This window comes from Mustela lutreola, chromosome 3 (genome assembly GCF_030435805.1).
Source record: "Mustela lutreola isolate mMusLut2 chromosome 3, mMusLut2.pri, whole genome shotgun sequence".
NCBI lineage: Eukaryota > Metazoa > Chordata > Mammalia > Carnivora > Mustelidae > Mustela > Mustela lutreola.
Genome location: NC_081292.1, coordinates 11,150,889 through 11,177,475, shown reverse-complemented (window position 1 = coordinate 11,177,475; position 26,587 = coordinate 11,150,889). Strand labels below are relative to the sequence as shown.

Here is a 26,587-nt window from a genome sequence, read left to right as displayed (position 1 = left end):
CTGACTGGATCCCAGGACTCTGGAATCACAACCTGAGCCGAAGGCAGACGCTTAACTGACGGAGCCACACAGGTGCCCCTCAACAAATAATTTGTTATGTCTGGAGCTGGCTTTTGTTATGAAGGCTTCTTTCACTAGAGGATGGATGAATTCATAGGAGACTGGCAAATCAACTAAAGAACTATTTCTAATAATTAAAAAAATGCTACTATCTATGAAATATATGCTGTGAACCAAAGGCCATGAGAGGTAATTCCCATAAAAGACTGTGCACTTAAAACCTCGCCACACACATATTAAAGACATCAACAAAACGGATCATGACCACATTTCTCTGGCTTCTCACCACTAAGAGGCAGCATTCCCTAGCACACGTGACAAAGAGACTGGCTTCTGAGGGGAAAGAGCTCATCACTTGGCGTTTAGGGAACAGTGGCCACAGAAAGGACTTTAACTAGAGGGAGCAGCTGAAAACACGGAGAAAGACTGGTTTAGAAAAATATCAAAGTGCACAGGAAGTGGGATTACAGAGGTGAGGGCACAGCAGAAAGTGAGGGCTTGCATTTTGCTGGGTACGTTTGTTTTACATGGAAATTTTCATATAACCATGGCTAGATCATTCAATTCCCCGCTCTCTCTCCCTGACCAGAATTTGATGATTTATACTTTTATGTAAACTTTATTTTGGAAAAATTACAGATTCACAAAAAGCTGCAAAAATAGTTCAGAGAGGTCCCCGGTGTCCTCAACCAGCTTTCTTTAAGCGTAACACCTTACAAACTTAAGGGCTTACACCAGGACATTACCAAAATCTGGGAAGCAACACTGGCCTGAGATGATCAACTAGACTATAGACCTTAAATTTCACCAGTTCTCCATGTACTCATTTTTTGGTATGTCTGCGTATGGCTCTGTAACATTTTATCACACATACCCATAGGCACATCCACGCCACAACAGAGTTAGAGAACTGTTCTATCAACACAAAGGAATTCCCTCAGGCTATCCCTTTATAACTGCGCCCCTGACCCCTTCTCCAAACTCTTATGAACCACTGATCTGTTCTCCATCTCTGAAATTTTGGATGACTTGGACTTTAATCAGAAAAATATACAAAGGGCAATGTTATCTTGATAAAAGACATGCTTTCGCGGAACTTGTTTTCACTTGAAGGGGTCAAAAGCACACAGAAAGCAAAAGACCAAAGACCTTGTATGTATGTGAATAGCTTCCTGGACAGTAAGTCCCGGTCCTCCTCCTGCCTGAGTACCTAGGCTGCCATTAAGCAGATGTCCCAGCACTGGCTCTCACCACAGGGACAAGACTGCCACAAGGACAAGGGCTGAACGGCCAATGACAATGAACCTGTCATAGGGCATTCTTTGGAAAGTCCTATCCTCTCAAGCTTCTGCATTTATCATTTGTCCCAACTAGATGAACTGCAAATGCTCTAATGCCAGCACTAAATGAAATCTAGTGCAATACAAAGTTCCTTAGAACACATGATTTCATCTATTTGGGGGAAAAAAGGTACAGAAAAGAGGGCTAGAAAGATAGACCCCAAACATCAATGATGGTTATCTCTGGGAAGGGAGAATATAGGAGAGAAACTGCAATTTTCTTTCTGGATTCTGTATTTTCCCCACCAAGCATGTGTTCTTTTTACAATAAGAAAAAAATACAAAACTAAAGTCTCCTGCGGTGGTTATTAATGCCACAGCAGTTAACACTAACGGAGTCTGTGAGTACCCTAACAGCTGCTGTGTGTGACCCAAGGACTTTGCAGCTTACAAAGTTTCTCATGTGTGTGGTATAACGATCCTCACACAAGCACAGGATATAGAAGGTATTTTTCCTCATTTTCCCAGTGAAGACAACTGGTGCTTCCCAGTCAGGCTATATTACCAACCCACCTAGGGCCAGGTCTGGAATCACAGCCAGTGATTTCTTATGCCAGTGGGCCTCAATGTGTGGTCCGCAGGTCCCAGAAGTCTCTGAGGCCGAAAGGACTTTCATAGTAATACTGAGATTTTGTCTGACTTTTCCACTGTTTAGATATCAGCACGGACTATACAAAAGTAATGGGGGTGAACCTACTGGGGTCCTGACGTGAATCCAGGCACTGTTCGACACCAACCTAGGTCACTGTACTCTTCATGGTCATGCTCTTGTGGGGGGCAGGGGTAGGCTATTTTCTTTTAAAAATGCCCACCATGAAACAGTTAAAATTATTGTTTGTTTACATATCAACCCGAGTACATCTTTCCTATATCTGGTTTGATACAACAGAAGTTTGCACAAACCACTCTCAAGGCACACCAAAATACCAGTTATCTTGAGAAAAAGCAGTTAGGCAGTATTTTTGAGTTGCAAGCTAAAATAGCTAATTTTGTTTGTCAGCTTCTCCCCCTTTCCTTTTTTTTAGAGAGAGAGTGTGCAAGTGGGGGGGGGGGGAGAAGGAAGAGGGAGAGAGAGAGTCCCAAGCAGCCTCCATGAACAGCGTGGAGCCCAGTTTGGGGCTTGATCTTTTGACCCTGAGATCATGACCCGAGCTAAAATCAAGAGTTGGACGCTTAACCAACTGAGCCACCCAGGAGTCCCGGGTCTGTCAGTTTTTTAATGGGACACCATTTGCTTTTCTTCGAAAGAACGACTGACAAACTGTGGTACTGAGATGTGGGTGTCTGGCAAATATTTTCTCAAAAACAAATAAAATGAGCCTGCCACACACAGGGTTTCAGATTCACACTGCTATTAACTATTCTTATATTGGTAATCACCTGAATTCTTAAAGTTCTCCTCTTTCTCTAATATATAGTTCTCTGTGAGGCTGTATTTTTTGTCTACTTCAACCAAATAGCATATTGCAACATAATCAATTAAGAGACTTCAACATTTCTCAATTTTAAGTGATCAAATAGTAAGTATGGATAGAAATGGCCCACATTAACAAGAACTCTTCAGTGTCCTTGATCATTTTTAAGATTGGGGTCCTAAGACCACAAATTTATGAGCTTCTAGCTAACACTCTTTTTTCAATTTATTATAACTCACTGATGAGGGAAATGAAACAGAAAAGTAGATAAGAAATAATTTTTCAAGGGGCACCTGGGTGGCTAAGTGGTAAAGCCTCTGCCTTCAGTTCAGGTCATGATCCCAGGGTCCTGGGATCGAGCCCCGCATCGGGCTCTCTCCCTGCCTGCCTCTCTGCCTACTTGTGATCTCTGTCTGTCAAATAAATAAATAAAGTCTTAAAAAAAAAAAGAAATAATTTTTCAAGTTAAACACAAACAGGGGTTATGGCTACTCATGTAGGTTCTAGCCAAGCCAGGTGGGCCATAAGCACCCATGATCTGCGAAGGCAATGCCATTAATCTGTAACTGCTGGGGGACGCCATCGCTGAATCAGGGCATGTCAGGGGACCTGGAATCAAGCTCCCACTCCACTATTCCCCAGGCATATTATTTTTTGGAGATTTGGAGCACTTATCTGTAAAATGGAACAGGACTATTCATACCCACCTTCACCCAGGGAGTTGCCATAAAGATCAAATGAGAAGATGTAATAATAAAATAATTATAAATGAGACAGAATTATAAATAAGAGAATAAAAACTTGTATTTGTTAAGCAAATGCCACATGTCAAGTACTGTGCTTTGGGGTTCAACCCTGTTATCTCCATGAGGTCCCACAGGTACCAGGTAACAGATAAGGAGACTAGCACTGGAGAAGTTCCACCATTAGCTTAAAGCAATAAGGCTACTCGGCTGGGAGCTGGTCTTCCAGGTCTGACCGAGACCCAGCTTCCAGTTCCCAGCCATCACAGCCTCCCTCATCCTCCATTATGAGGTGAAACAATTTTCTCTAAAAACTGTTTTCTAGTATGTAAAGGGCAGCAGGGAAGGGAGTTACTTTAAGCCTGACTTGGTCCATTGACTCTGGTGCAGGCTCACAGGGTAAACAGTTACAACCACGACCCTCCTCGCAGTCCTCACACACCTGCCAGATGGCAGTCAGAGGCTGGACGAGGGCAGACAGCCTCGGCCCTGTCTGAGCGTAACGCCGACGTCCGAGCAGCTCTACCCACGTGATCATCCCACCCTCCACAATCACTGAAGGCTAGAAAACGAAAACACACACCGGCAAGGCGATGAGATCCTTATCATCACTTAGGGGGTCGTATGTCTCAGGACCAACCCTTCAGAAATTCCTCAACCCGATACAGTTGCAATAAGGATTACTTACAAGTTAACATGATGAAAATTCTTCTCTTTCTAGAGTTAGTCAAAAGCAGAAAGCTAGACCTCACCCCCAAATCCACCCTTTCCTCTACGTTAAGTAATGTTTTAATAACTTTTATTAAAAATACCCATAATATGTACTATCTTCATTAGAAAATGGCCTTTCTCAGTATGTAACACAGACCCTGGAACACAGCAGACATTTGGTATTTGCTGTGAGGATACAATTTAGAAAGGCTAAAAATACCAAAGTATCTTCTTTTCTCTTACTCCCTGAATGCCACCTGTGACCATTATTGCTTAATGTTTCCAGACTCCACTAGCTTAACAGGGTTTTCAGGACTCTCCTGAGGAACACTCAGGGGTTGGGCAAGCTAAGGAGCTTGTCTGGGGATTGGAGGTGCGGCAAGCTGTCCTGGAACTCTGTCCCTCCTAGGGGCGTGCCTTCCTCTGAGCTCCGGCTCCAAGGCCTGGCCCCATCCACCTGTCTGCTCTGCTCTAGCCTTTCCTGGCAGGACAAAAAAGGGAAGCATCAAGCTGTTGAAACTGTTGTCAGGTTGTATAAACTCCTGGGACTGGCTTTTTACTCAATCAGGACAGTGTTCCCTTAGTAACCAACTAGAGTACAAACGGATTTGTCTACCTGCTCCCTCACCAGGAACGCCACCACTCTCTTCAAAGAGATAAATGTTGGTTTTTGTTTTAATTAAATGAACTGAGCCTTCTAGCAATTTCTATTGATCTTTCTTAGTCTTCTAACCCTTAAAGGAGAGAGGACAAGGAAGAAGAAAGCATGCTGCTTAGCTTGGAGTCTGTTTAGGGGACCACTGAGATCAGCATTTCTCACGGGGAAACACAACCACCAAGTCAGATGACAGAGGCAGTATAACAGAGGGGATGGTAGACACAGTGGACTTGGGTACACATCTACTTACTAACAATGTACCTGGACAAGTTAAATAATAACATGCCTCAACTTTCTCATCTGGATTGAAGGTATAATAACCACAGGATTGTTGTAAGGTGCGGAGTAAGAAATCTACCATGCACATTGCCAGGTTCATCGAAGTGTCAAGTACAAATCAGTGGTTTCTGTTATGGTGGTCAGCAAATGTATTACTGGGTCAGCAAATACAGGTGGTGAATGATGCCCAAGAGACCACTGCCTTGGGGGCCAATGTGAACTGGGGATAGGAACCCACAGTAAAGGGGAGTGCAGGGCTGCACTGGTCCAGGAAACGTGCAAGCGATGAAATTCGACTAAAGCCAAATACATTCGGTGTCCCGGAAACTAAAGGTTAGCAAGATAGCCCTGTGAAAACACCTAGCCCGGGGAAAACAGAACTTCCTCCCTGAGTAAGGCTGTTACCAGTTATTACCCAAGTGAACAGCTGGAGTCCTGTTTCACTTCCTTTCTTCCCACCACACAGCCTCTGAGCATGCAATCGGCAGAAAGACAGGCAGTAACAGAGGAAGGAGAAATGAGGGCCTGCTTCTGAATATAAGAGATTTAAATACTCTAAGATTCATGGAGATATCATGGATTTGTCAAATATACCCCAAAGTGTAGGAATGTGTTGGTCCTAAGTTCAAAATTACCCTTTCAAAAGTTTTTGAAAATAAGACGTATTTCTACTCTCAACCTTTATTTTATGATTGGTTGTCACTATAGGAGACTAATTTTTTTTTTTTTTAAGATTTTATTTATTTGAGCAAGAGAGAGAGAGCATGAGAGGAGACAGGTCAGTGGAAGAAGCAGACTCCCTGACGAGCAGGGAGCCTGATGCGGGACTTGATACCAGGACTCCAGGATCATGACCTGAGCCAAAGGCAGTCACCCATCCAACTGAGCCACCCAGGCGCCCTATAGGAGACTAATTTAATGGTATAACCCACAAATTAGAATTAAGCTGTGAGGAAGACAGACATATGCATGTATTCATCTAGTATGATAGAAAAAAAATGACGATATTCTGATTGGTCAAATATCCAGGTTAATACACTACAGAAAGGCCATTTTCATCTTTCCAATATGGTACACTCATCTGTAAAGTAGCCATTTGTATCAAACAGATCTGTGACAAGATTCTCCTGTAAGGCCAGAGAAGCCTATCTAGTAGAAGAGTAAATGATCCAGGGTCAAGACATCCTGAGCTTGAGTTCTTCAAGGGGGGAAAGGTGTCATATTGAGAGACGAGGAAAAGTGTGATGTAGTTTTCCTTTGGCTCCACTCAACCTCCCTGTATGTCTATCTCCTGGGACTTTGGAGAAGAGAGACTTGCTTAATTTAATGCCTAAGAAAATGTGGGTGGTAGTGCTACCCAGAACGAACCTTCTAGTGTCAACAAGGTGTGAGGGCGGGAATCCTCGAGTGCCTGCCAAAGAGACCGCCCCACCCCCAACTCTGTGTCCGCCTCCTGGGGTCAGCACCTCTCCTGTCCCAGACTTTTGGGGATTCTTCTTGTCATCAACTTCAGTAACCATGGGTTCCCCCAATCTCAAAAAATTTCTCTTGGTAGGGGGCTGAAAGATGTGAAGAACTGGGGAGGCTCATTATTTGTAAAGCAGAGACCAAGATGCTCACTTTTCCTCATATGAGTGAGGACTACCCCTTGTAGTGCATATTCGCAGAGTATGTTTGACACGGAAATCATCACTCTTCTAACTAATTAAAAAGCATGAGTTGCTGAATGCTACCTAAAACAAAACCCAAACCAGAACTGTGGCAGAATGCACAAGAGAGTTCAGCTTAACCAGTTTCTCTGACTCAAGAAATCTAACCCGTTATCAGGTGGATCTAAGAATTTTACAATGGTATTTTTTTATATGTGACTCCATACCTGAGACTTAAAAAAAAAAAATTTTTTTTAAATTTTTTTCACCCCCAGGACTGGGGGTTGGGGAGAAGACTAGTAGATTGTTCTCCTTATCTTCTTATTGTACTTCAATCAGGCTGTAATTAAAAAAAAAAAATCCCTTATGCTATGGCTTACCAGATTTTTCAGCAGCGTGGACAGTTCCTTTGTAAGAGTAGAAAACTTGACAAAAGCAGTGCCAAGATCTGGGTTGTCTCGACTTAAAAAATTACTTCCAAACTTGTCAAGAACTTGTGCATAGTTTTCTTCATTTTGTACGTGATCTAAAAAAGAAGGAGAGAGGAGTCTGAACTATTGTATGCCACAATGACGAGTTATTTTGAACCCTGATTGATCACTAGATACTCCTAAAAGGAAGGCAAAGAGAAACTGCATCAATTATTCATTGAACATGTGCAGAGGTGGTCAGCGGAGCACTGAATGTCTCTACTCACTCTATTAAACCAAGGTTCCCCTTGTTCTTCTACAGTGTTCAGTTCGCCTACATCCCAGGGAATTCATGGACCCCCCACAGGTGAGGAGTCAAATTATCACATTTAAAGCAAACTGTATTTCCACTAAGAAACTATGATGATCACGGAACAAGGAGAAAATTCTCCTTAGAAAATCAACCTTGGGCCTCTGGGTGGCTCATTCAGTTAAGTGCTGCCTTTGGCTCAGGTCATGATCTCAGGGTCCTGGGATTGAGTGCCACATCAGGATCCTTGCTCAGTGGGGAGCCTGCTTCTCCTCCTCCCTCTGCCCCTCTCCCCCACTCACACTCACACATGTACTCTCTCTCTGAAGTAAGTAAATAAATAAATAAAATCTTTAAAAAATACTCAGTCTTGGGGGGCACCTGGGTGGCTCAGTTTGTTGAGTGTCCAAGTCTTGGTTTTGGCTCAGGTTGTGACCTCAGGGTCGTGCTCTGTGCTCTGCACAGGGTCTGCTTTAGATTCTCTTTCCCTCTCCCTCCCAGTCACTCTCTCTCTCTCAAATGAACAAATAAAATCTTTTTAAAAAATATATCTTGAAATGCAAAAGAATCCAAGGGTTCTAATATGTTTCTTTCTATGCAACTCAATTTAATTTCCTTTAATTCTGTATAAGCCTCAGGTCTGAGGAACAGCATTTTTAAAGCCCCCTCCCCCCCCAATATGATCTCTTGATGCAAATAGTGCAGGCATGGATCAGATGGATTTATGTTTCAAGTCTGGTTTCACAACCTATAAGCTTGGTATCTTACCAGTTTTTTACTTTTGCAGTCCATCAGAGGCATTAATAAATCTCACTCTGAGCTTTGTTTTCCAATCTGTAAAATGAGCCTAATACTATCTTACATGATTGGAGTGCTGATGAGCTGATATAAAGTATCCAAAGTTTCTCAAAAGAGTGAGTGTTCCATAAGTAACAACTGCTCCCGCCTCTTTGAAACACTCTCTGCTTGGCTTCCAGGATACCATGCTCTCTTGACCATCCTCCTATCTCATGGTTGCTCCTTTCCAATGTCTTTGCTGGATCTTCATCTCCCTGACCTCCTCATGTTGGAGAGCCTTGGGCCTTTCTTCTTCTCTATCTATGCTCACTCTTGGATCTCACCTAGTCTGTGGTTTTGAATAACTTCTATCAGCTAAGAACTCCCAAACTGGCAGCTCAGCCTAGATCCCACCTCTGAAATACAGACTTCTGTATCAACTGCTACTCAATATCTCCACTGGGATCCCCAATAACTCTCATCTTGACATGCTAAAAAGCAAAGCCTTAAAGTTCTGCCCCTAACCCTCTTTTTCCTCTGCAGATCTTGTATCTCAGTCCCCGCTAATGGCAAATACATTCTCGTAGCTGTGAGGACTTAAACCCATCAGGTCATACTGATTTTTCTTTCTCATATCCCGGATGCAGCCCACTGGCAAATCCTATTGCCTTTACCTTTAAAATACAGCCAAAAATTTGACAATTTCTCACTATCCCCATGGTGATCAACCCGATCTAACGTCATCTCTTGCCTTGACCAGTGCAAAAGCTTCCTACAAGCCTCTCTATTCCAGCTCTTGCTCCCCTACAATCTACTATAAGACAGCATCCAGTGTGACTCTATTAAATTGTGCATCAGATCTGTGACTCCTCTAGAAAATGTCAACACTTAGAACAGAAACCCAGGTGCCCCATCCTTGCAGGCTGTGGGAGGCAGTACCGCATATCTCTACACCCTTAAGGGAGGCAGGCATGGAACATGACACACCGACCAAGGAAACGAGCACAGCCGAGGTGCACCACTTCCACGGGGAGGCATTTCAGATGCCTGGACTCCCCACTTCTCTCCTCCTTTGTGGTGGAGGACAGGGGAGCACGGATTTGTATGCAGGCCCGCAAGAGATGCACAATACTTACTGAATGAATAAATCAATGGTAAGTATCTAAGACAACTGTGTCTGGCAAAATAATATCTCTAAAGGCTTCCTTCGATACCTCTTTATGAAGCTTTCCTTCCTTGCCTATAATTCTCTGTCTCTCTTTTGCAATACTTTCCACCACATCACATCATATTTGTGTAAATACAGATTTTTCCTTGGCACCAGACCAGGAGAGGCAGGGATTACCTCCTGCTCATCTCTGCGTCCCCACCCAACAAATACCATGGTGTTTGTGTTCCGTGAGCCATGCTTAAGGAGTGAGGGCTCAGTAAATATCTCTTGACTTGAGTCTACGGCCATACCACCCTGAACGCGCCCGATCTCGTCTGATCTCGGAAGCTAAGCAGGGTCGGGCCTGGTTAGTACTTGGATGGGAGACTTGAACGTGTTGATTTCCTCCTTTTCAGGAATTTCAGAAGCATTTTCTTCTTACTCCTAGACTGCTGAATAACTGAGAGGAAAATCTAGAGTACTGCATTCTCGGGGCATCTGGGTGGCTCAGTCAGTCCGAGTCCTGGGATCAAGCCCTGCATCGGGCTCCCTGCTCGGAGGGAGGTCCCTTCTCCCACTCCCCATGCTTATGTTCCCTCTCTTGCTGTCTCTCTCTCTCTGTTTCAAATAAATAAATAAAATCTTAAAAAAAAAAAAAAGTACTGCATTCTCGAATACACTCTCCATGACTGCCCGGCAGCCATAGGCCCTGACAGAACACACTGTGAGTCCTCACGGGGAAGCACCCAAGAAGAAAGTCCGTGCACGGAAGCAAACGGGTGTCAGGGCGCTTCGGTGAAATGCAGTGAGCCCCAGCAGCCTTCCTATCAACGCCACATCAAAAATTCATGATGCCTAGAGTGGATGTCAGCATTTCAGGCTGAGATATTAAAAAAGATAAAATGCAGCTCTGGTTACTGCCCAAGTAACTGAGGGAAGTGGCTCAGGAAAACACAAAAGAAAGGCTATATCAGCTCGACAGACAGGATGCACATGTTTGATCTCCTCATAAACTGGAATTATCCCTGATTCCTTCCCTCTAAGGCCAAACAGCCTCACCTCACCCGGGAGAATCCCACCAGACCTGACACTCTCCAGCAAAAAAGCAATTCAGCTGCTCATTTCACTGTGTTCAAAGAAGTGTCTCTAGTAAAACATAAGGTTAGAAAGTTTTTGTTTGTTTGCTTGGAATTAGAAAATACTTCAGATGACATTTATCATACTCTTTAGATGAATGGAACACTCATGTACACACCAACTAGTTTACGAAATAAAGTGTTGCAGAATGCTTCCTCTCTCCCCCAACCCCAATCTCTTCCCTCCCTCCCTCAACAAAACCACTCTCCGGAGTTTGGAATGGCATGAAGAGTTTAGAAAGAATTAAGAGAAGTTCTTAGTCTATCTAAGATGATGGACTCATCCAAAAGACAGACAGACTTGGCTAAGTCAGAGACAGGCCTTAGGAAGGGAGCACTGGCATTGGCTGAGAACCTTCTCTGACCCTAGCGCTTTTTTTTACAATATATTTAACCCTCACCAGAACCCTTCAAGGAAGAGAAGATGAACATCAAATGTGATGTCACAGAGGTGGAAGGGGAGACTGGTAAGTAAGTATAGGTGAGGTCATGGGTCCTGCATGTTTTGCTAATTCCATAAATGAACCACCACACAGTCAGCATGTATATTTACGTGCATAAGCATGTGTGTGTATGTTAATCAGACATAGGTATATATGGGTGAGATTTCTTAGTAAAGATATATCTGAAAAATCATAGTTTAGTGAAGCACATCTGGGGACAGTACTAATAATCCTGTTGAGGGCAGAAATAGTGGGAAATAACAGTAAGGTACTTGAAACAGTACTTGGCATGTGGCATCTGCCTCCAAAAAAATCAGTCACCATTACTTTTAGGGCCGGGATTAGTTACAAATCAGGGAGATGTATTTAAAATCAAACAGCATAGGAACATAAGTCTCATGTTTTAAGTTTTTTTTTTTTTTTTTTAACATATATTACAAATCTAACAGTAACAATTCATTAGCAAAATTCTATAAACACATGCACCCCTTTGTACAAAATGAAGGGTTTACCAGGCAGGTTTTCCGCAGGTGCAGGGTCCCAGAGGGGAGGGAGACAGGGTTCTGGTGGAGGACAGCACAAGGGCAGAGGCAGAGGGCGGGGCCTATGACAGAGTGCCCCAAGCAGATGAACAGAAGGTAAATTCAGGGGTTTAGCGAAGAAGAGAGAGCTACAGGGCTTTGGTGGGGAACACTGTCACAGATACAGGTGTGACTGAGTAGGAGGGCTCATGAAGCAGAAAATGGCCTGATCACCACCTTTCAGGGAACAGAGTAAGCTCTGTTTTGGGATCCTCGGTCTACCTAAGTGCTAGCAGACTTTTGGGAAGCTGGTCAAGTCGGAGCTGGGGAAAGTAGGTGAGGATGGAGACTTGATAAAAGAACAGAACAAGGAAAGAGAGAAATCTGACCCAGCCACTACAGATCCATGCTTTTCGAATATCCTTAGGGAATTTCTGGCATTCGTGGTATTGTTGCAGAATGGAAGACAATTCTAAGAGCTAGGTGACTCCTTTCAATTCTGAAAAAAGTACAAAATAATACAGTCTTACCAGCCAAATCAGAACGGGCCACTTAGGATTTCAGCTGCTAGCATTTCTTTGGGGGCGATGACTAACATATACGAATCACCTAATATGTTCCATGCAGCTTGAAAGGGCCTTTATATACATTTCAACACTTAAGCCCCACAGCAATACCAAAGCAGTGATTTACTATTTCAGTAATAATAGTGATAATAGCTAGTTTGTCGAGTACTCAGTATATGCCAGTCACTGCACTAAGCACTTCACGTCCATGGCTTCATTCACTCTTATTAATCGGACTGGAAGATAAGTACTGTTATCATCCTCATTATTTAGATGCAAAAACGAGTCTGAGGTCACACAGCTCCTACCAGGATTTTACTCTTACATTTTTTTAAGATCTCAGAGCTGGGGATTTTCTCCCGCATCCTAAAGTGAGAAAGATCTAGAATCAAATCCCAGGTCTATCAATAAACCTGCATGGTGTTTTGGTCAAGTACCTTACTACCTTCCTAAGCCTCATCTTCCCCAGCTGTACAATGGACGTAACAATGGTACTTACCTCACGGAGGTATTATGGAGATTAAGTTACTGCATGCCAAGTGCACAGTGCAAGATAAGCTCAATAAATGTTCATGATGAGGACAACAGGGATGACAGCCCCAGGCCGCCCAGTGGGGGCCACTGTGGTGGAGTCAGCCTGGCATCCTCCAGCTGGTGACAGAGCTTTCAGCAACCCTCCCAAGTCAGGGACAGCCCTCAGAGTATATGTTCCGGGGTTCTAGTAGTTAACAAGTTCCCTGAGAATACTTTAAAATTCAATACTCCTTTTTTAAAAAAAATAATATTTTCCTTCTTTTTTTTTTTTTTTTTTTTTTTTTAAGATTTTATTCATTTATCTGACCAACAGAGATCACAAGTAGGCAGAGAGAGGAGAAAGCAGGCTCCCCGTGGAGCGGAGAGCCTGACATGGGGCTTGATCCCAGGACCCGGGGATCATGACCTCAGCAGAAGGCAGAGGCCCCAACCCAGTGAGCCACCCAGGAGCCCCAATTCTTCTTTTTTTTTAATGTTATGTTAGTCACCATATATTCTGTCATTAGTTTTTGATGTAGTGTTCCAAGATTCATTGTTTGTGCACCACACCCAGTGCCCCACACAACACATGTCCTCCACAACACCCACCACCAGGCCCACCGTCCTCCCCCACCTCTAAAACCCTCAGTTTGTTTCTCAGAGTCCACAGGCTCTCATGGTTCATCTCCCCCTCCAGTTCCCCCCTTCCTTTTTTCCTTCCTCCCCCTAATGTCCTCCATGTTATTCCTTATGCTCCACAAGTAAATGAAACCATATGATAATTGACTTTCACTGCTTGACTTATTTCACTCAGCATAATCTCCTCTTTAATAATATTCTTCAAAAATGGGGCTCCTGGGTGGCTCAGTCAGTAAAGCGTGCGTCTTTGGCTCAGGTCACGCATGATCTCTGGGTCCTGGGATCGAGTCCCACATCAGGTTCCCTGCTCAGTGGGGAGTCCGCTTCTCTCTCTCCTTCTACCCTCCCCCTGCTCGTCTTGTATACTCCTCCAATGAGACCCTACTTAGAATTTTCAGGACCACAGCAAATAGTAAACAGGCCCTTCTCTGACAGATGTTTGTCTAATTCTCACTCTGTGGGAGGCCTTATCAAACTGGGGAACTTTGACAAAACTTCCCAACTGGCCCGTGAACCCAACCATTGACTCTGTCACCATAATCACGGCTGCTGCTTCTCAGGCACCGGCTCTGTGATGGGGTCCATCACACTGAATATCCTAGAACTCCTTCAGGGCAATGTTTTACAGATAAGAAAAGTGAAGCTCACTGGTGAATCCACATTGGAACCTACCCTCACAGGATTCCAAACCCATCCTTTTCCATGGACAGGCTCAGCCAAGACTAGCAAGGATGCCATAACTCATACCACCAATACCTATTTTGGGATTACTAAATGATTAACACTAAGAAATGAAGGGGAATAAGACAGACCTCGTTTCTCAACAAATGATAATGACATAATAACAATAGTAATACTTGTTAACAATTAATTATAAGAATAATTAATTACGGTTACACTTTTGATTGCTTAAAGGGCCGTAAACTGTGCTTTTGTCCTGCATTACTTCACCTGATGTTCACGGTGATGTGCTATTCTTACCCCATTTTCCTGGTGTAGGGAGTGAAGCAGACTGCCCAAGGTCACCCAGAAAAGTGGTGACACAGGCACTGCCCATAGAGCCTGTGTTCTTACCATTATGCTCGGGGAAGTGCTGGAACCCCTAGAATAGAACCCCTGCTATTTTTGAGTCAGATATCCAGTGATTGAGGGACCTGAAAATCTAGGTCTTAGCTCCAGCCGCTATCATGTGACCTGGTCAGGTGACTACGGTTCTCTGGGGCCTAATTTCGTCTATAAAACAGGTCTAATAATACCTACACCCAGCCTACTCCTTGAGGTTGAATGCTAAGAGGTAAAGATGTCATAATTAATGTGAAAGCTCTTTTGGGAAAGTAGCAGCAGCAGAGAACATTATGAAACCATGAAGGATTATTTCTATTTAATGAGGAAAAGCCTTGAAAGCATTCATAATAACTCCATCCTTAAGAGCTCCCGTCTTGACCAAGCACTGCCTAATGTTTACTGAGGCGTCATCTGATGGAGGGACATGGCCTAAGTGGCACACAGACCTGGGTTTGAAACTCCCTCCGGTCTGGACTGGCCATCTGTGACCTTGGAAAAGTACTTTTCTGGGTCTTGGCTTCCTTCCTCCCTCCGTCCCTCCTTTTTCTTTTCTTTTCTTTCCATTCTCCCTTTCTTTCCATTCTTTCTTCCTTTCCTTCAAGATTTTATCTATCTGTCAGAGACAGAGAGCAGGCAAGCACAAGCAGGGGGAGCGGCGGGCCGAGGGAGAAGCAGGCTCCCTGCCAAGAAAGGTGCCCGATGCGGGACTGGATCCCAGGACTCTGGGATCATGACGTGAGCTGAAGGCCGACGCTTAACTGAAGTCACCCAGGTGTCCCCGGGTCTCGGTTTTCATATGTGAAATGTGACAGATGTATAATCTCTAAAGTACGTGGCAAGCCTCTAAAAATATCTTCATTACTTTCATTCACTCTGAGACTAAGAGCTGAAGTTCTGATGTTAATGGACATTCAGGTATAATCTAAATATCATGGTACTTCTTGGAGGGTTCCAGGATACAGAAGACAACTGTCGATCAAATCCTAGGTCTTCCATTTACCAGCTGTGGATCTAAGACCATCTGGATCCTCATCTCACACTCCTCTTTCTCAACCGCAGTGATGCTCCTTAATAGGGTTATTGCGCAAAAAGGATGCGAAAAGCCTACAGTGTGCTTCCTCCAGTGTCTGGCCTAAGGTGGGTGTTCATGATATGGGAGGAACTGTCGCTCACCCCAAAGTGAGTCTCACTTCCGTAACTTTCCATACAATGTCCTTTGCCACACAGAACTTTTTACATTTCATGTCGTCAAACATACCAGTCTTTACCCAGAAGACTTTTGTGATTCCTACCTAGCTTATGTTCTCAAATCTTCTAGGATTCAGTATTTAAAAAACAACAACAACACGGAAAGCTTTAATTCAACCTAATAGATCTCTTTTATATAGCACGAGGAAGGATTTTAACGTTAAAGGAAGTTCCTCCTGGCAGCCCAGCTTCTCTCCCTGTGTCTCTATTTAAGTCACCTCTGGGTCCAGAGTCCAGCGCAACTGTGTTTATCATCTCAGGCTCCAGCTCAGAGAACTCCTCTGGAGCACAGCCTGGGCACAAGCATCCCTGCGCTGCAGCCTCACAACACCCCCCCCCCCACCCCCGCCGACCCCACCGCCCAGGTTCTCTGGGCCACCTTGCTCCGTCACAATCCCAAGCCTCAACCTGACTCATTCAAGATCAAAGGTAAGTTTAACTTCCCAGGCACGCTTGCCATTAACTTGGTCCTCAGCCTTTTGCAATGTCTGAGTTCCCAACAGTGCTCAGACGCTCAAAGCACGTAATAAAGTCTCCTGGAGCAAGTCCTTTTTTCTTCCTTCGGAATATACGGAGTATTGGCCATGGGCCAGGCATATAAAATACAATGAGCTATAACTGTGATAATAAAGCCATGTAATATGTGTCATAAATTATAGTGCTGGCATAGAGGGCGAAGTGATAAATTCTTTTATACGAGCCTATACATACTGTGACGCACTAAGCGCCCTTCAAAATTTTTAATTCCATTTGTTTTTAAAATTACAAAAATAATTCGTACACTAAGACGGAAATATATAAAGATAAAAATGGTCATTTCCTTTCCCGGTCTCCAGTACCCTCCTTGAAATAAGCAAAGTTAATAATGTGATGTATTAATAATTTCAGCAAAGCTTTCTCTATACTTAAAAAAAATACATATATAATGGGTCTCTTCTCCTTTTCTTACTTACCAAATATGATTTTTTCTTCTTTAAAAGATTTATTTGAAAGAGAGAGAGTGCATGAGCAGGTGGTGGGCAATGGGAGGGGAGGGGGAGAAGGAGAAGCAGCTCCTCAAATGCAAGGCTTAATCCCAGGACCCTAGAGATCAGGACTGAGCCGAAGGCCGATGTTTAACTGACTGAGCCACCCAGGTGCCCCTAATTCATTATTTTAACTGTCATTATATTCCACAGTAAACTCCACCATGATTTGGAGAACTAGCTCCCTGAGAGACTCTCACATTGTCTTCTACCAAAGACAACACTGCAATAAATATTTCTTTTTTTAAAAGATTTTATTTATTTATTTGACAGAGAGAGACCACAAGTAGGCAGGGAGGCAGGCAGAGAGAGAGAGAGAGGAAGAAGCAGGCTCCCTGCCGAGCAGAGAGCCCGATGCGGAACTCGATCCCGGGACCCCGAGATCATGACCTGAGCCGAAGGCAGCGGCTTAACCCACTGAGCCACCCAGGAGCCCCTGAAATAAATATTTCTATCCATAAGTGCTTACATGCTGTCACTTTATCTCTGAAAAGATATATTCAAAAAAATAGAATTGTTAGGGGGTAGGGTGCACGCTTCAAATTTTAACTACTGCTATGTTCCCAAAGAGGCTGTTGGTAGGAATGCACAGACCCAACAGCAAGACGAACAGAAGAGTGTGTTTCCCTAACGCCAGACTAGCACATAGATGTTACTGTTCTTAATTCTTGCCACAAGGACGTGAAGAACTGGACTATACAGTAAGCCCGAGTATTTGGCCTATTTTACTGTCCATTCACATTTCCTTTCCTGCCTGTTGGTTTCCACTGCTTGTTTTCTCCCCGTCAATCTGTAGGGAGACTTCCTGCAGAAGGGACAGCAATCTGTTGTCGTGTGTGCTGCAAACATTTTCTCCCATTTGTCTCCTCACTCGGTTTACGGTGTCCTTTGCCACAAAGAACTTTTTACATTTCATGTCGTTAAACATACCAGTCTTTACCCAAAAGATTTTGGGATTCCCACCTAGCTTATGTTCCCAAATCTTCTAGGATACAGTATTTAAAAACAAACAAACAAACAAACAAACAAAACACTGAAAGCTTTAATTCAACCTAATATATCTCTTTTATATAGCATGAGGAAGGATTTTAACGTTAACCAAAGTTCCTGAGCCTTCTATTTCGTTTAGCTTTATTTTCTTTTGAGTATTTACTTTACCCAACAGCGATGCATTTTATTTTCTTTCCTCTGCATGAAAATATATTGCTTATTTAACACAGTGTCTTGTAGGCACCATGTAGTACCTGATAAATAAATGAACACACAGACAAAATCTGGATATAGCCAGTGAGGTCTCCTAAGAGAGGACACCTGAGCAACACCGTGAAGAATGAAGAGCTAGGGTGCCTGACTGGCTCCGTCAGTTAAGTGTCTGTCTTCAGCTCAGGTCATGAACCCAGCCAGGGTCCTGGGTTCCAGCCCCACGTTGGGGTCCCTGTTCTGTGGGGTTCTGCTTGTCCCTCTGCCTCTGCCCCCGGGTTATAAGCAAGTTGCTTCACTTCCCTGGGCCCCTATTTCCTCTTCTTTTCCCACCATCACTCGGTACATACTTACTAAGATTAAAAGCAACATCTTTAAAGGCAGAAAGGATTTTTTTTTAATTGCCTTTCTCCATGCCACTCGGGACGACTCATTCCTCTGATTTTTCAAGGTCATTTTGAATTTGGATTTGTTCTTTCAAAATTCTAGCCAAGCCTCTGCAAGAATCTGCTCCAGCCCCAAGGGTGTTATCTGGAAACTCAGAGTGCAAACTCCCATTTCCGCAACAACTGACAAATCCATTAACTAGCAGAGCCCCAAGACAAGATGCCCGCAGAGTTCCACAAGGCTATTACTCAGCATTTAAACGGCACTTGAGCATCACTCCCTTACAGCAGGGGCAGCAATGCCCTCTCACGCAGGCCTCCTAACTGCCAGATAAAATCCACATCACACGGCTTTGCTCATGGCTCTCTCTCTGGGTAATGTTCATGCTTTGAGATCTGCCCCCGAAGAAAAGCTAGGAAGAAGACAACCATTCCTCTCCTATTTGTGCCTTCTACAGCTGACTGCCCACCCTCTGAAGGAGCTGAGCTTTTCGTAAATAGGTGTAAATTCAAAAATATGGCCCCACATTTCACAATTAATCCACAAACTTACATTAAGCACCTACCCTGTGATAGAAAGGTTATGTAGGTCTTTAAGTTTGCAGCCTCACTCCTTCTGAGCTTCAGCTTCTTGGGTTAAAAATTATGTGTTAAATAATTCGAGATTAACTGAAAGTTCACTGGGTCCATGTCCTGGAAGATGAGGGAGGCTAGGATAGGACCTGACCACCTGACCGCACAGGTGTCTCTAGACCGGTGCTCTTCAGACTATTTGTGATCAGCTACACCTGTTAATAAAATGTTTCAAAGCATACATTTCCAATATTTATTTTTAAAAACATTTTTTTTCATTACTGTATATGTTATATGCATATTCTACATACTAAGGTACTATTTGAATTAATCAATGCTTCTGACCTCAACTTTAGGGCTTCCAAAACCTCCTAAAATTAACTGAAAAATTCTGCCTTTCAAGTTTTTAATAATTCAGAGGGGGTCTGTTGTTCTCCAACTGTAAAGGGATCGATGACCCCAGAATATTAAGGATCAGGGAGGAAAGTCAGCTGAATCTAAAGACAGGGCTTCTTGCCCTCGATTAGTGCAGAGTCGAGAGTCCGAGGGAAGGCAAAAGCACACATGTAGAAAAGAGACAGAAACGTGCAAGCAGGCCTCTCTGGTTTTGGTGTCTGGAGAAAGGCCTTTTGTTTTGTTTTGTTTAAGACTCATTTATTTATTTGAGAGAGGCAGTGTGAGCAGGGGGAGGAGTAGAGGGAGAAGGATGAGCAGACTCCGCACTGAGCGTGGAGCCCGATGTGAGGCTCCATCTCATGACCCCGAGATCACGACCTGAGCCAAAATCAAGAGTCGGATGCTCAACCAACAGAGCCACCCAAGTGCCCCTGAAAAAGGCACTCTTTATTGGACCCCACGGGCTCCCCTTAGGGTATACGCAGTGCCTTACAGACTGCAAAAGAATCTTTCTCTCATTTCATAAGCACTAACTACTTCATCAATAGATAAGGTAGGGATCATCTTCTCTTTCTCACAGAGAAGAAAACAGAGGTCTGGAGAAATGAAAGGACTTAATAAGGAACACTCAGCTTCTCACAGCCAGAGTGGAGATCACACCCCCGTGCTGTGGCCTGGGAGCCAGTGCTCCTTCAGAAGGCCTCCCCTGCTCCTCCCTGTGCAGGCAGCATACAACACCCCAAACACTGCAGCAATACAGGCGTCTCTACCCCAGGGCTCCTGGAAAAGGCATCACCCCGAGTGTGGGCAAGCAAGAGAACAAGGACGGCAGAGCATACAAATGTGCCCGCTGCCACCTAGGAACCACCATGTATGATTCAGGATCCACGCAATGAAAAGGAGTTTAAGAACGAAATGCGGCTGGGGCACCTGGGTGGCTCAGTGAGTTAAGCCTCTGCCTTCGGATTAGGTCATGATCTCAGGGTCCTGGGATGGACCGCCACATTGGGCTCTCTGCTCAGCAGGGAGCCTGCTTCCCTTCCTCTCTCTGCTGCCTCTCTGCCTACTTGTGATCTCTGTCTGTCAAATAAATAAATAAAATCTTAAAAAGAAAAAAAAAAAACACGAAATGCGGCTGAAAAGCATTTTCTTCTTTCACTTGTATTTTCTAATGCAACCATGTTAATATAAACTATATTTCTACAATGAGAAAACAAATAGAAAATGCCATTAAGAAAAAACAACAACAAAAACCCAGCCCCAAGTGTTCCAGAGTGCAAGCCTCCTGCAATCCTCCAACAAGAAAAAGGAGAAGTTCGATCCATTTTCAGAGACATGGAAGATCCGAGAACACCCTGTTGCACGCAGGTGACAAACTGGCCACGCAAGTCATCCTCCATCAACCCTCCAATCATTCCGTCTTAAGGCACTGATTATTTATGAAAAACACTTCAGAATCAATAACAACTTGCTTGATTTCCTTACCTAAGCAGGGCGTCAGAAAAATCAATAAATAGTTATCTTCCTGGCTAAAGAGTCAGCTGGAAAGTACTGCTAGTCCTAGAGACAGACACTTTAAAATTCACGTCCACATCCAAACCACAAATGGAATCCAACACATGCACGACCACTTCATTATCCCAGAGCATGGCTGCCTTAAGATGGGGCTTTCTTTGAAAAGAGCTGTGGTGGGTCTGCCTCACAGGGGAGACTCCACGTGGTCAAGCAGCATGCGTGAGAGAGGCAGAATTTAAGCAAACTGAGGGAGAAACCACACACGAAATAAAATGGGAGACCCTGTCATTCCTCCAGACTTCGCTATAGTTTAGCTGCAAGGTCATTATACAGGGAAGCACAACCCCAGTCTGATGAGACATAAACCACCCAAGAACGTGGTCAAATGTGCCTTGGACTGGGGCGGCTGGGTGGCTCAGTGGGTTAAAGCCTCTGCTTTCGGCTCAGGTCATGATCCCAGGGTCCTGAGATCGAGCCCCGCATCGGGCTCTCTGCTGGGCGGGGTGCCTGCTTCCTCCTCTCTCTGCCTGACTCTCTGCTTACCTGTGATTTCTCTCTGTCAAATAAATAAATAAAATCTTTAAAAAAAAAAAAAATGTGCCTTGGACTAAGGCAGAAAGATAGAGGCCGGCCGCAGAATCTTGGCTGTAACTGTCAGGGAGGGTCTGCTCAAGGCAGAAAGGGGTGGTCCAACAAGAAAACTAGATAGTCACTAAACTGAATCTTTATGGAAACAGTACAAAGGATTAGTTGGGAAGGACCAAAAGCCACATGGTATCACATAGCTGTGCCCTTAATTTGTGAGACATTTTGTGAATTTGGAAGAACAAGGCAAAGAGGGAGCAAAAACTGTGTAAACAGACATGCGCCTTCCCATCCTGCTCAACGATGCGAGAGCAGTCTGGGAGCAGGAGGGAGGGTACCGTCTGCCCTTTCCTCACCTGTTCACAGGGGGAGCTTCCCCTGAGTTAAGGGTAACTGCCTGAAAGACTATGTATGTGGGGTGTGGTATGTGTGTGTGTTTTAAATACCATGGTTCCGAAAAGAACGCCAATACTATGTAAAAACACCAAATGAGTTATATTTCAAGAGTACTTCATTAGCCATACAAAAATTTTCAAGGTTTATTTTGACTCCATGGGTTATTTCTCATATGCGGAGGCTTCATTTTTTATTTTTTAAAGATTTATTTATGCTAGAGAGACAGAGAGAGCAAGGATGTGGAAGTATGGAGGGAGGGGCAGAGGGAGAAAGAGAATCTCAAGCAGACTCCCAGCTGAGCTGAGAGCCCAGAGTTTTTGTTTTGCTTTGCTTTGTTTTTTTTAAGATTTTATTTATCTATTTGACGGAGAGAGAGACATTGAAAGAAGGAACACAATCCAGGGGAAAGGGAGAAGCAGGTTCCCTGCTCAGGCCCAATGTGGGGCTTGATCCTGGGACCCTGTGATCCTGACCTGAGCCGAAGGCAGATGCTTCAACAACTGAACCACCCAGGCGCCCTTGCCCTTTTTTTTTTAAAGGCGGCTCCATGACCAGTGTGGAGCCCAAGGTGGGTCTTAAATTTATAACTTGGAGGTCAAGACCTGACCTTAGATCAAGAGTTGGATGCTTAACCGAGCCACCCAGGTGCCCTTCCCATACACGCAGACTGTAAAATGCACTTCGAAGTATGACTATAAGGTAAATACACTTAGTTTACAATAAACCATTAAGTTCAAGAATGGAGGCAAAGGATCACTGCTCATCCTATGGTTTAATCAGCTACACACCTCTCCTCTATTCTGTAAACAGTTTTGACTGAATAAACAAAGTATCTGTTTTCTATATTCAAGTATTTGTGATCCAAAACCTGAGCCGAAGACATACCTCTCTCTAAGTCACTTTAATATACTGTCATACATTATAAGTCTAACTATGACAAAATACCTCTGTGTGAGTCAAGAATGTTTTGTCAATCCCTTATATCTTAATAAATGAATTACTCATACATAATTACTCATACATAAAGATTGGCAATTGATAATTTGACATAGTGACTTGTACCAGACTAATGTTCCTGTTTATTACAAATATGAATGATGGACAAAACATACAAAACAACCACTCAAAGCCACTAGAGAGCAAACAAAAGCAGATAGAAACAGAGGAGGATATCACCCTTCAAAGAAGTAAACCACACCAGAGAAGAAAAAAACCATAACTGGCTTTTCTCCTAAGGGCAGACTTCGGTCCATGCTGGGCAAGGAGAACAGAGCTCAAGCAGAAAGTGGCATTTTACTCAGCTGAGGCATCAGAGGTCAGGTCTGGGACTATTTCAGCAGCTGGAAATTGAGGGGTGATATCTCAGAAAGGAAGAAGTCATAGAAAAGGAAACCCTCAATTCCAGTCCTTGGCTGACCTGAACAGCAGACTTCAAGAAGCCCAGCAGAAAGCAACATGTAAAGAGCTAAGCAGATTCCAGCAACTTCCCAATGCTGAGAAGAGTCTGGAATTCAAATCCCACAGAGTTAGCAGGGTTTGGTAAACATTCTGGGCTGAAAGCCGAGATGGACTGTGCTGTAGGAGTATGGACGTGCTGCAGGACTAAGGGCTAAATCCTGGGACTATGAGCAAAACTAAAATAAACTTACCCTAAGATCAAGGTGATGGTCATCATCAGAAATCTGACCATGTACTAGAATAAAACACCACACACTTCACAGGAAGACAAAAGAATCCAGAGTCTCTATGTCATACAATTCAAATGTCTACCATGCAGACAGAAATTACTAGACATGCAAAGAAACAGAAAAATGTAATCAAAAACTAAAAGAGAAGAACCCAGTCAAAAGAAACAGAAGCAGAGACAACTTAGTTGTTGGACTTCAAAATAAATATTACAAATATGTTCAGGTATCTATTGGAAAAGATGCATAAAATGGGTGAAGAGATGAAGAACTTCAGAAAAGACAGAAGTTTTGAGAAAGGACCAAATGAAAATTCAAGAACTAAAAGAATACAGTATCTGAAATAAAAATTAACTGGATAAGACTAATGGCAGACCGGATTCTGAGGAAGAAATGAGCAGGAGACTTGGAAACAGGAAAGCAGAAATTATCCAAACGGAAACACAAGGAGTTTAAAGATTAAAAATAAAATCTCAATGGCCTGGGGGAGAATATCAAGTAGTCTGACATAAATGCAACTCGAATCCGAGAGAGAAAAAGAAGGAAGAATGTAAGAATAAATAATTTGAAGACATACTGACTAAAATTTTTCTAGTGTTGACTGAATTTTTGCAACCAGCTGTAATTATACTAAATACCACGGATGATTATTATATCCCAGCATCATATTAAATGTTTTTTTTTTTTAAGATTTTATTTATTTGTCAGAGAGAGGGAGAGAGAGCGAGCACAGGCAGACAGAATGGCAGGCAGAGCCAGAGGGAGAAGCAGGCTCCCTGCCGAGCAAGGAGCCCGATGTGGGACTCGATCCCAGGACGTTGGGATCATGACCTGAGCCGAAGGCAGCTGCTTAACCAACTGAGCCACCCAGGGGTCCCCCAGCATCATATTAAATGTTTTTAGTATGCTCTTCCCAACATTCCCAACAAGGCGGAGTGGGGGTAAGAAGCACCGTACACACATCTGTGTGGTGGTGGATCGAAGATGACAAACTAGGTTTGTTCTGAATCTCCATCTCCAAAAGCTTCGAGTTGAGCAAGATGAAGCACTCATCACTGACACGATAGGTGCCTACACTACCTGAGTGAGGCTTCACAACCGTCCCATGAGATGGAAACTATTTTTCCACCTGCAGAAATGAAGAAACAACGACTCAAAGTATTCTCCGACAAAGTGCTCCCAGCCACCTGCCCCGGGCTAAGCCAGTATTCCATCCCAAATCTGTGTGACCTATTCCACAACATCCACACGTCCACAGCTAAGGCTGTGGGGGAGGCACTGCGGTCTCTGTCAGAGAATACGTGGTTTGTGGGCTTCACTGTTTGTTCATAAACTATGCCAGTTACAGAGCACCTGGTAACAGGAGTGAGGGTGGAGACACACTGTGTGGTTAGTCTGTGCCTGCTCCGGTTTGTGTGTGTGTATGTATGCATGTTTATTTATAAGGCTTTATTTGCTTATTTCAGAGGGAGGGAGAGCACATACGAGCTGGGGGGAGGGACAGAGGGAGAGGGACAAGCAAAAATACTGACAATTCTGCCTCAGCAGCCTTAAGATCACAGAGACCTATGTTTCAAACCTTGTAGCTACTTACTAGCTGTGTAAATAATTTAAACCAGTTTAAATTTAAACTTAATAGCTGTGTAAGTGATTTAAACCCTGAAAGTGGGGGTAATACTGTCTTGCATACAAGACCGCTGAGACAATGACGTGATGTGATAAATGTATATGAGGCACCTGGCACATAGTAGGCATTCCACAAGGGTCGGTAGTAATTTATCATCTCTAAAAATTTTTTAAAGATTTTATTTGACACAGAGAGAGAAAGCACAGCAGGGGTAGCATCAGGCAGAAGGTGAGGGAGAAGCAGACTCCTTGCTGAGCAGAGAGCCTGATGTGGGGCTTGCTTCCAGGACCCTGAGATCATAACCTGAGCTGAAGGCAGATGCTTCACCTACTGAGCCACCCACGTGCCCCATGTAATTCATTATTTCTACAAAATCTGGACTATCAAGAAGACATGTTTTAATATTTACCTTAAACCAAGTATTTTTGCTCTTCATCTTGAGGCTTTAAGAGAAACCCAAGGTAATGGTTGTTGAATGAGCACTCCCAATTTTATTAATGACTTAATTTTTGGGGACGCCTGGGTGGCTCAGTCAGTTATGTCTGCCTTCAGCTCTCAGGTCACGATCCCAGGACCCTGGGATCAAGCCCCACATCAGGTACCAGGCTCCTTGCTCAGCGGGGTGCCTGCTTCTCTCTCTGCCTACTGCTCCTTCCCTAGCCCCCAGTCATGCTCTCTCCCTCTCTGACAATTTAAAAAAAAAAAAAAAAAAAACAACTTAAAAAAAAAAAAGACTTAATTTCTTATGAAGAATGCTTCCATAAGATGAGTGCATACATCATAAAAAAATTAACTCATTTTAAAGTTGAGAGCCCTCATTCCAGGCCAACAAGATCAGTGCACCATCCCCCACCCCGCCAACACCCAGAGAGCCTCTGGTTTTAAGTAACAGAGTATTTCAGCCAATGGCTTGAATATGAAAACTGGAACTTCTTAAACAGCCCAGAGTTCTAACATTACTCTAGAAAGAGACTTCAATTTTCTAAATGCAGTTTTTAAAATTCCCCTTATTTTATCCCTTCACAATTTGAGGAGTAATATTCTCCTGGATAAGTATACTTCCTTTTAGAAAAAACTTCCTTCCTTGACCATTCTGAAGGAACTCATTATTTCAATTTGTTTTCACCTCCTAAGGAGTAATGATGGACCCACACGAATGCAAAATGCCTTGCAGGCCCAGTAATTTATTTAGACTTTGCTTAGATCACTACCACCACTAAAAGGTATTTACAATTTCAATCTAAAGTCTTCTACTTCTGAGGGCTTAAAATTATTTCTTCACTAACAAGTTTACTTTAATTCAAATTTTTTAAAAAAAATCAGATCATAATCTACAAACTTGGAAAACAGCAAAAATATATAAAATTTCCTAAACACAGACCAGGTGCTTTTTGTTTTTGTATATACCTTTTGACATTTTATGCCTCCACATCTTTCTATTAATATTCTAGGAACCTTTTTCTCCTCACTGAACACTATAGGACTAAAAATGCCATTACATGATACAATGGTAAGACACCAAACTTAATTTATCAATTTTGGTCATAATTCTCTTCCTATTAAACT

At 43.4% G+C, this 26,587-nt stretch overlaps 1 protein-coding gene across 2 annotated transcripts in view; it reads right to left on the bottom strand.

Moving 5' to 3' along the window:
* Positions 1 to 26,587, bottom strand: part of ASAP1 (ArfGAP with SH3 domain, ankyrin repeat and PH domain 1) — a 354,818-nt gene that overhangs the window by 123,832 nt on the left and 204,399 nt on the right. For both annotated transcript variants that reach the window (XM_059165613.1, XM_059165612.1), the window contains exon 5: positions 7,236 to 7,381. In XM_059165613.1, coding sequence (XP_059021596.1) covers positions 7,236 to 7,381 — 146 coding nt within the window. The remainder of the gene's footprint in view (positions 1 to 7,235; positions 7,382 to 26,587) is intronic.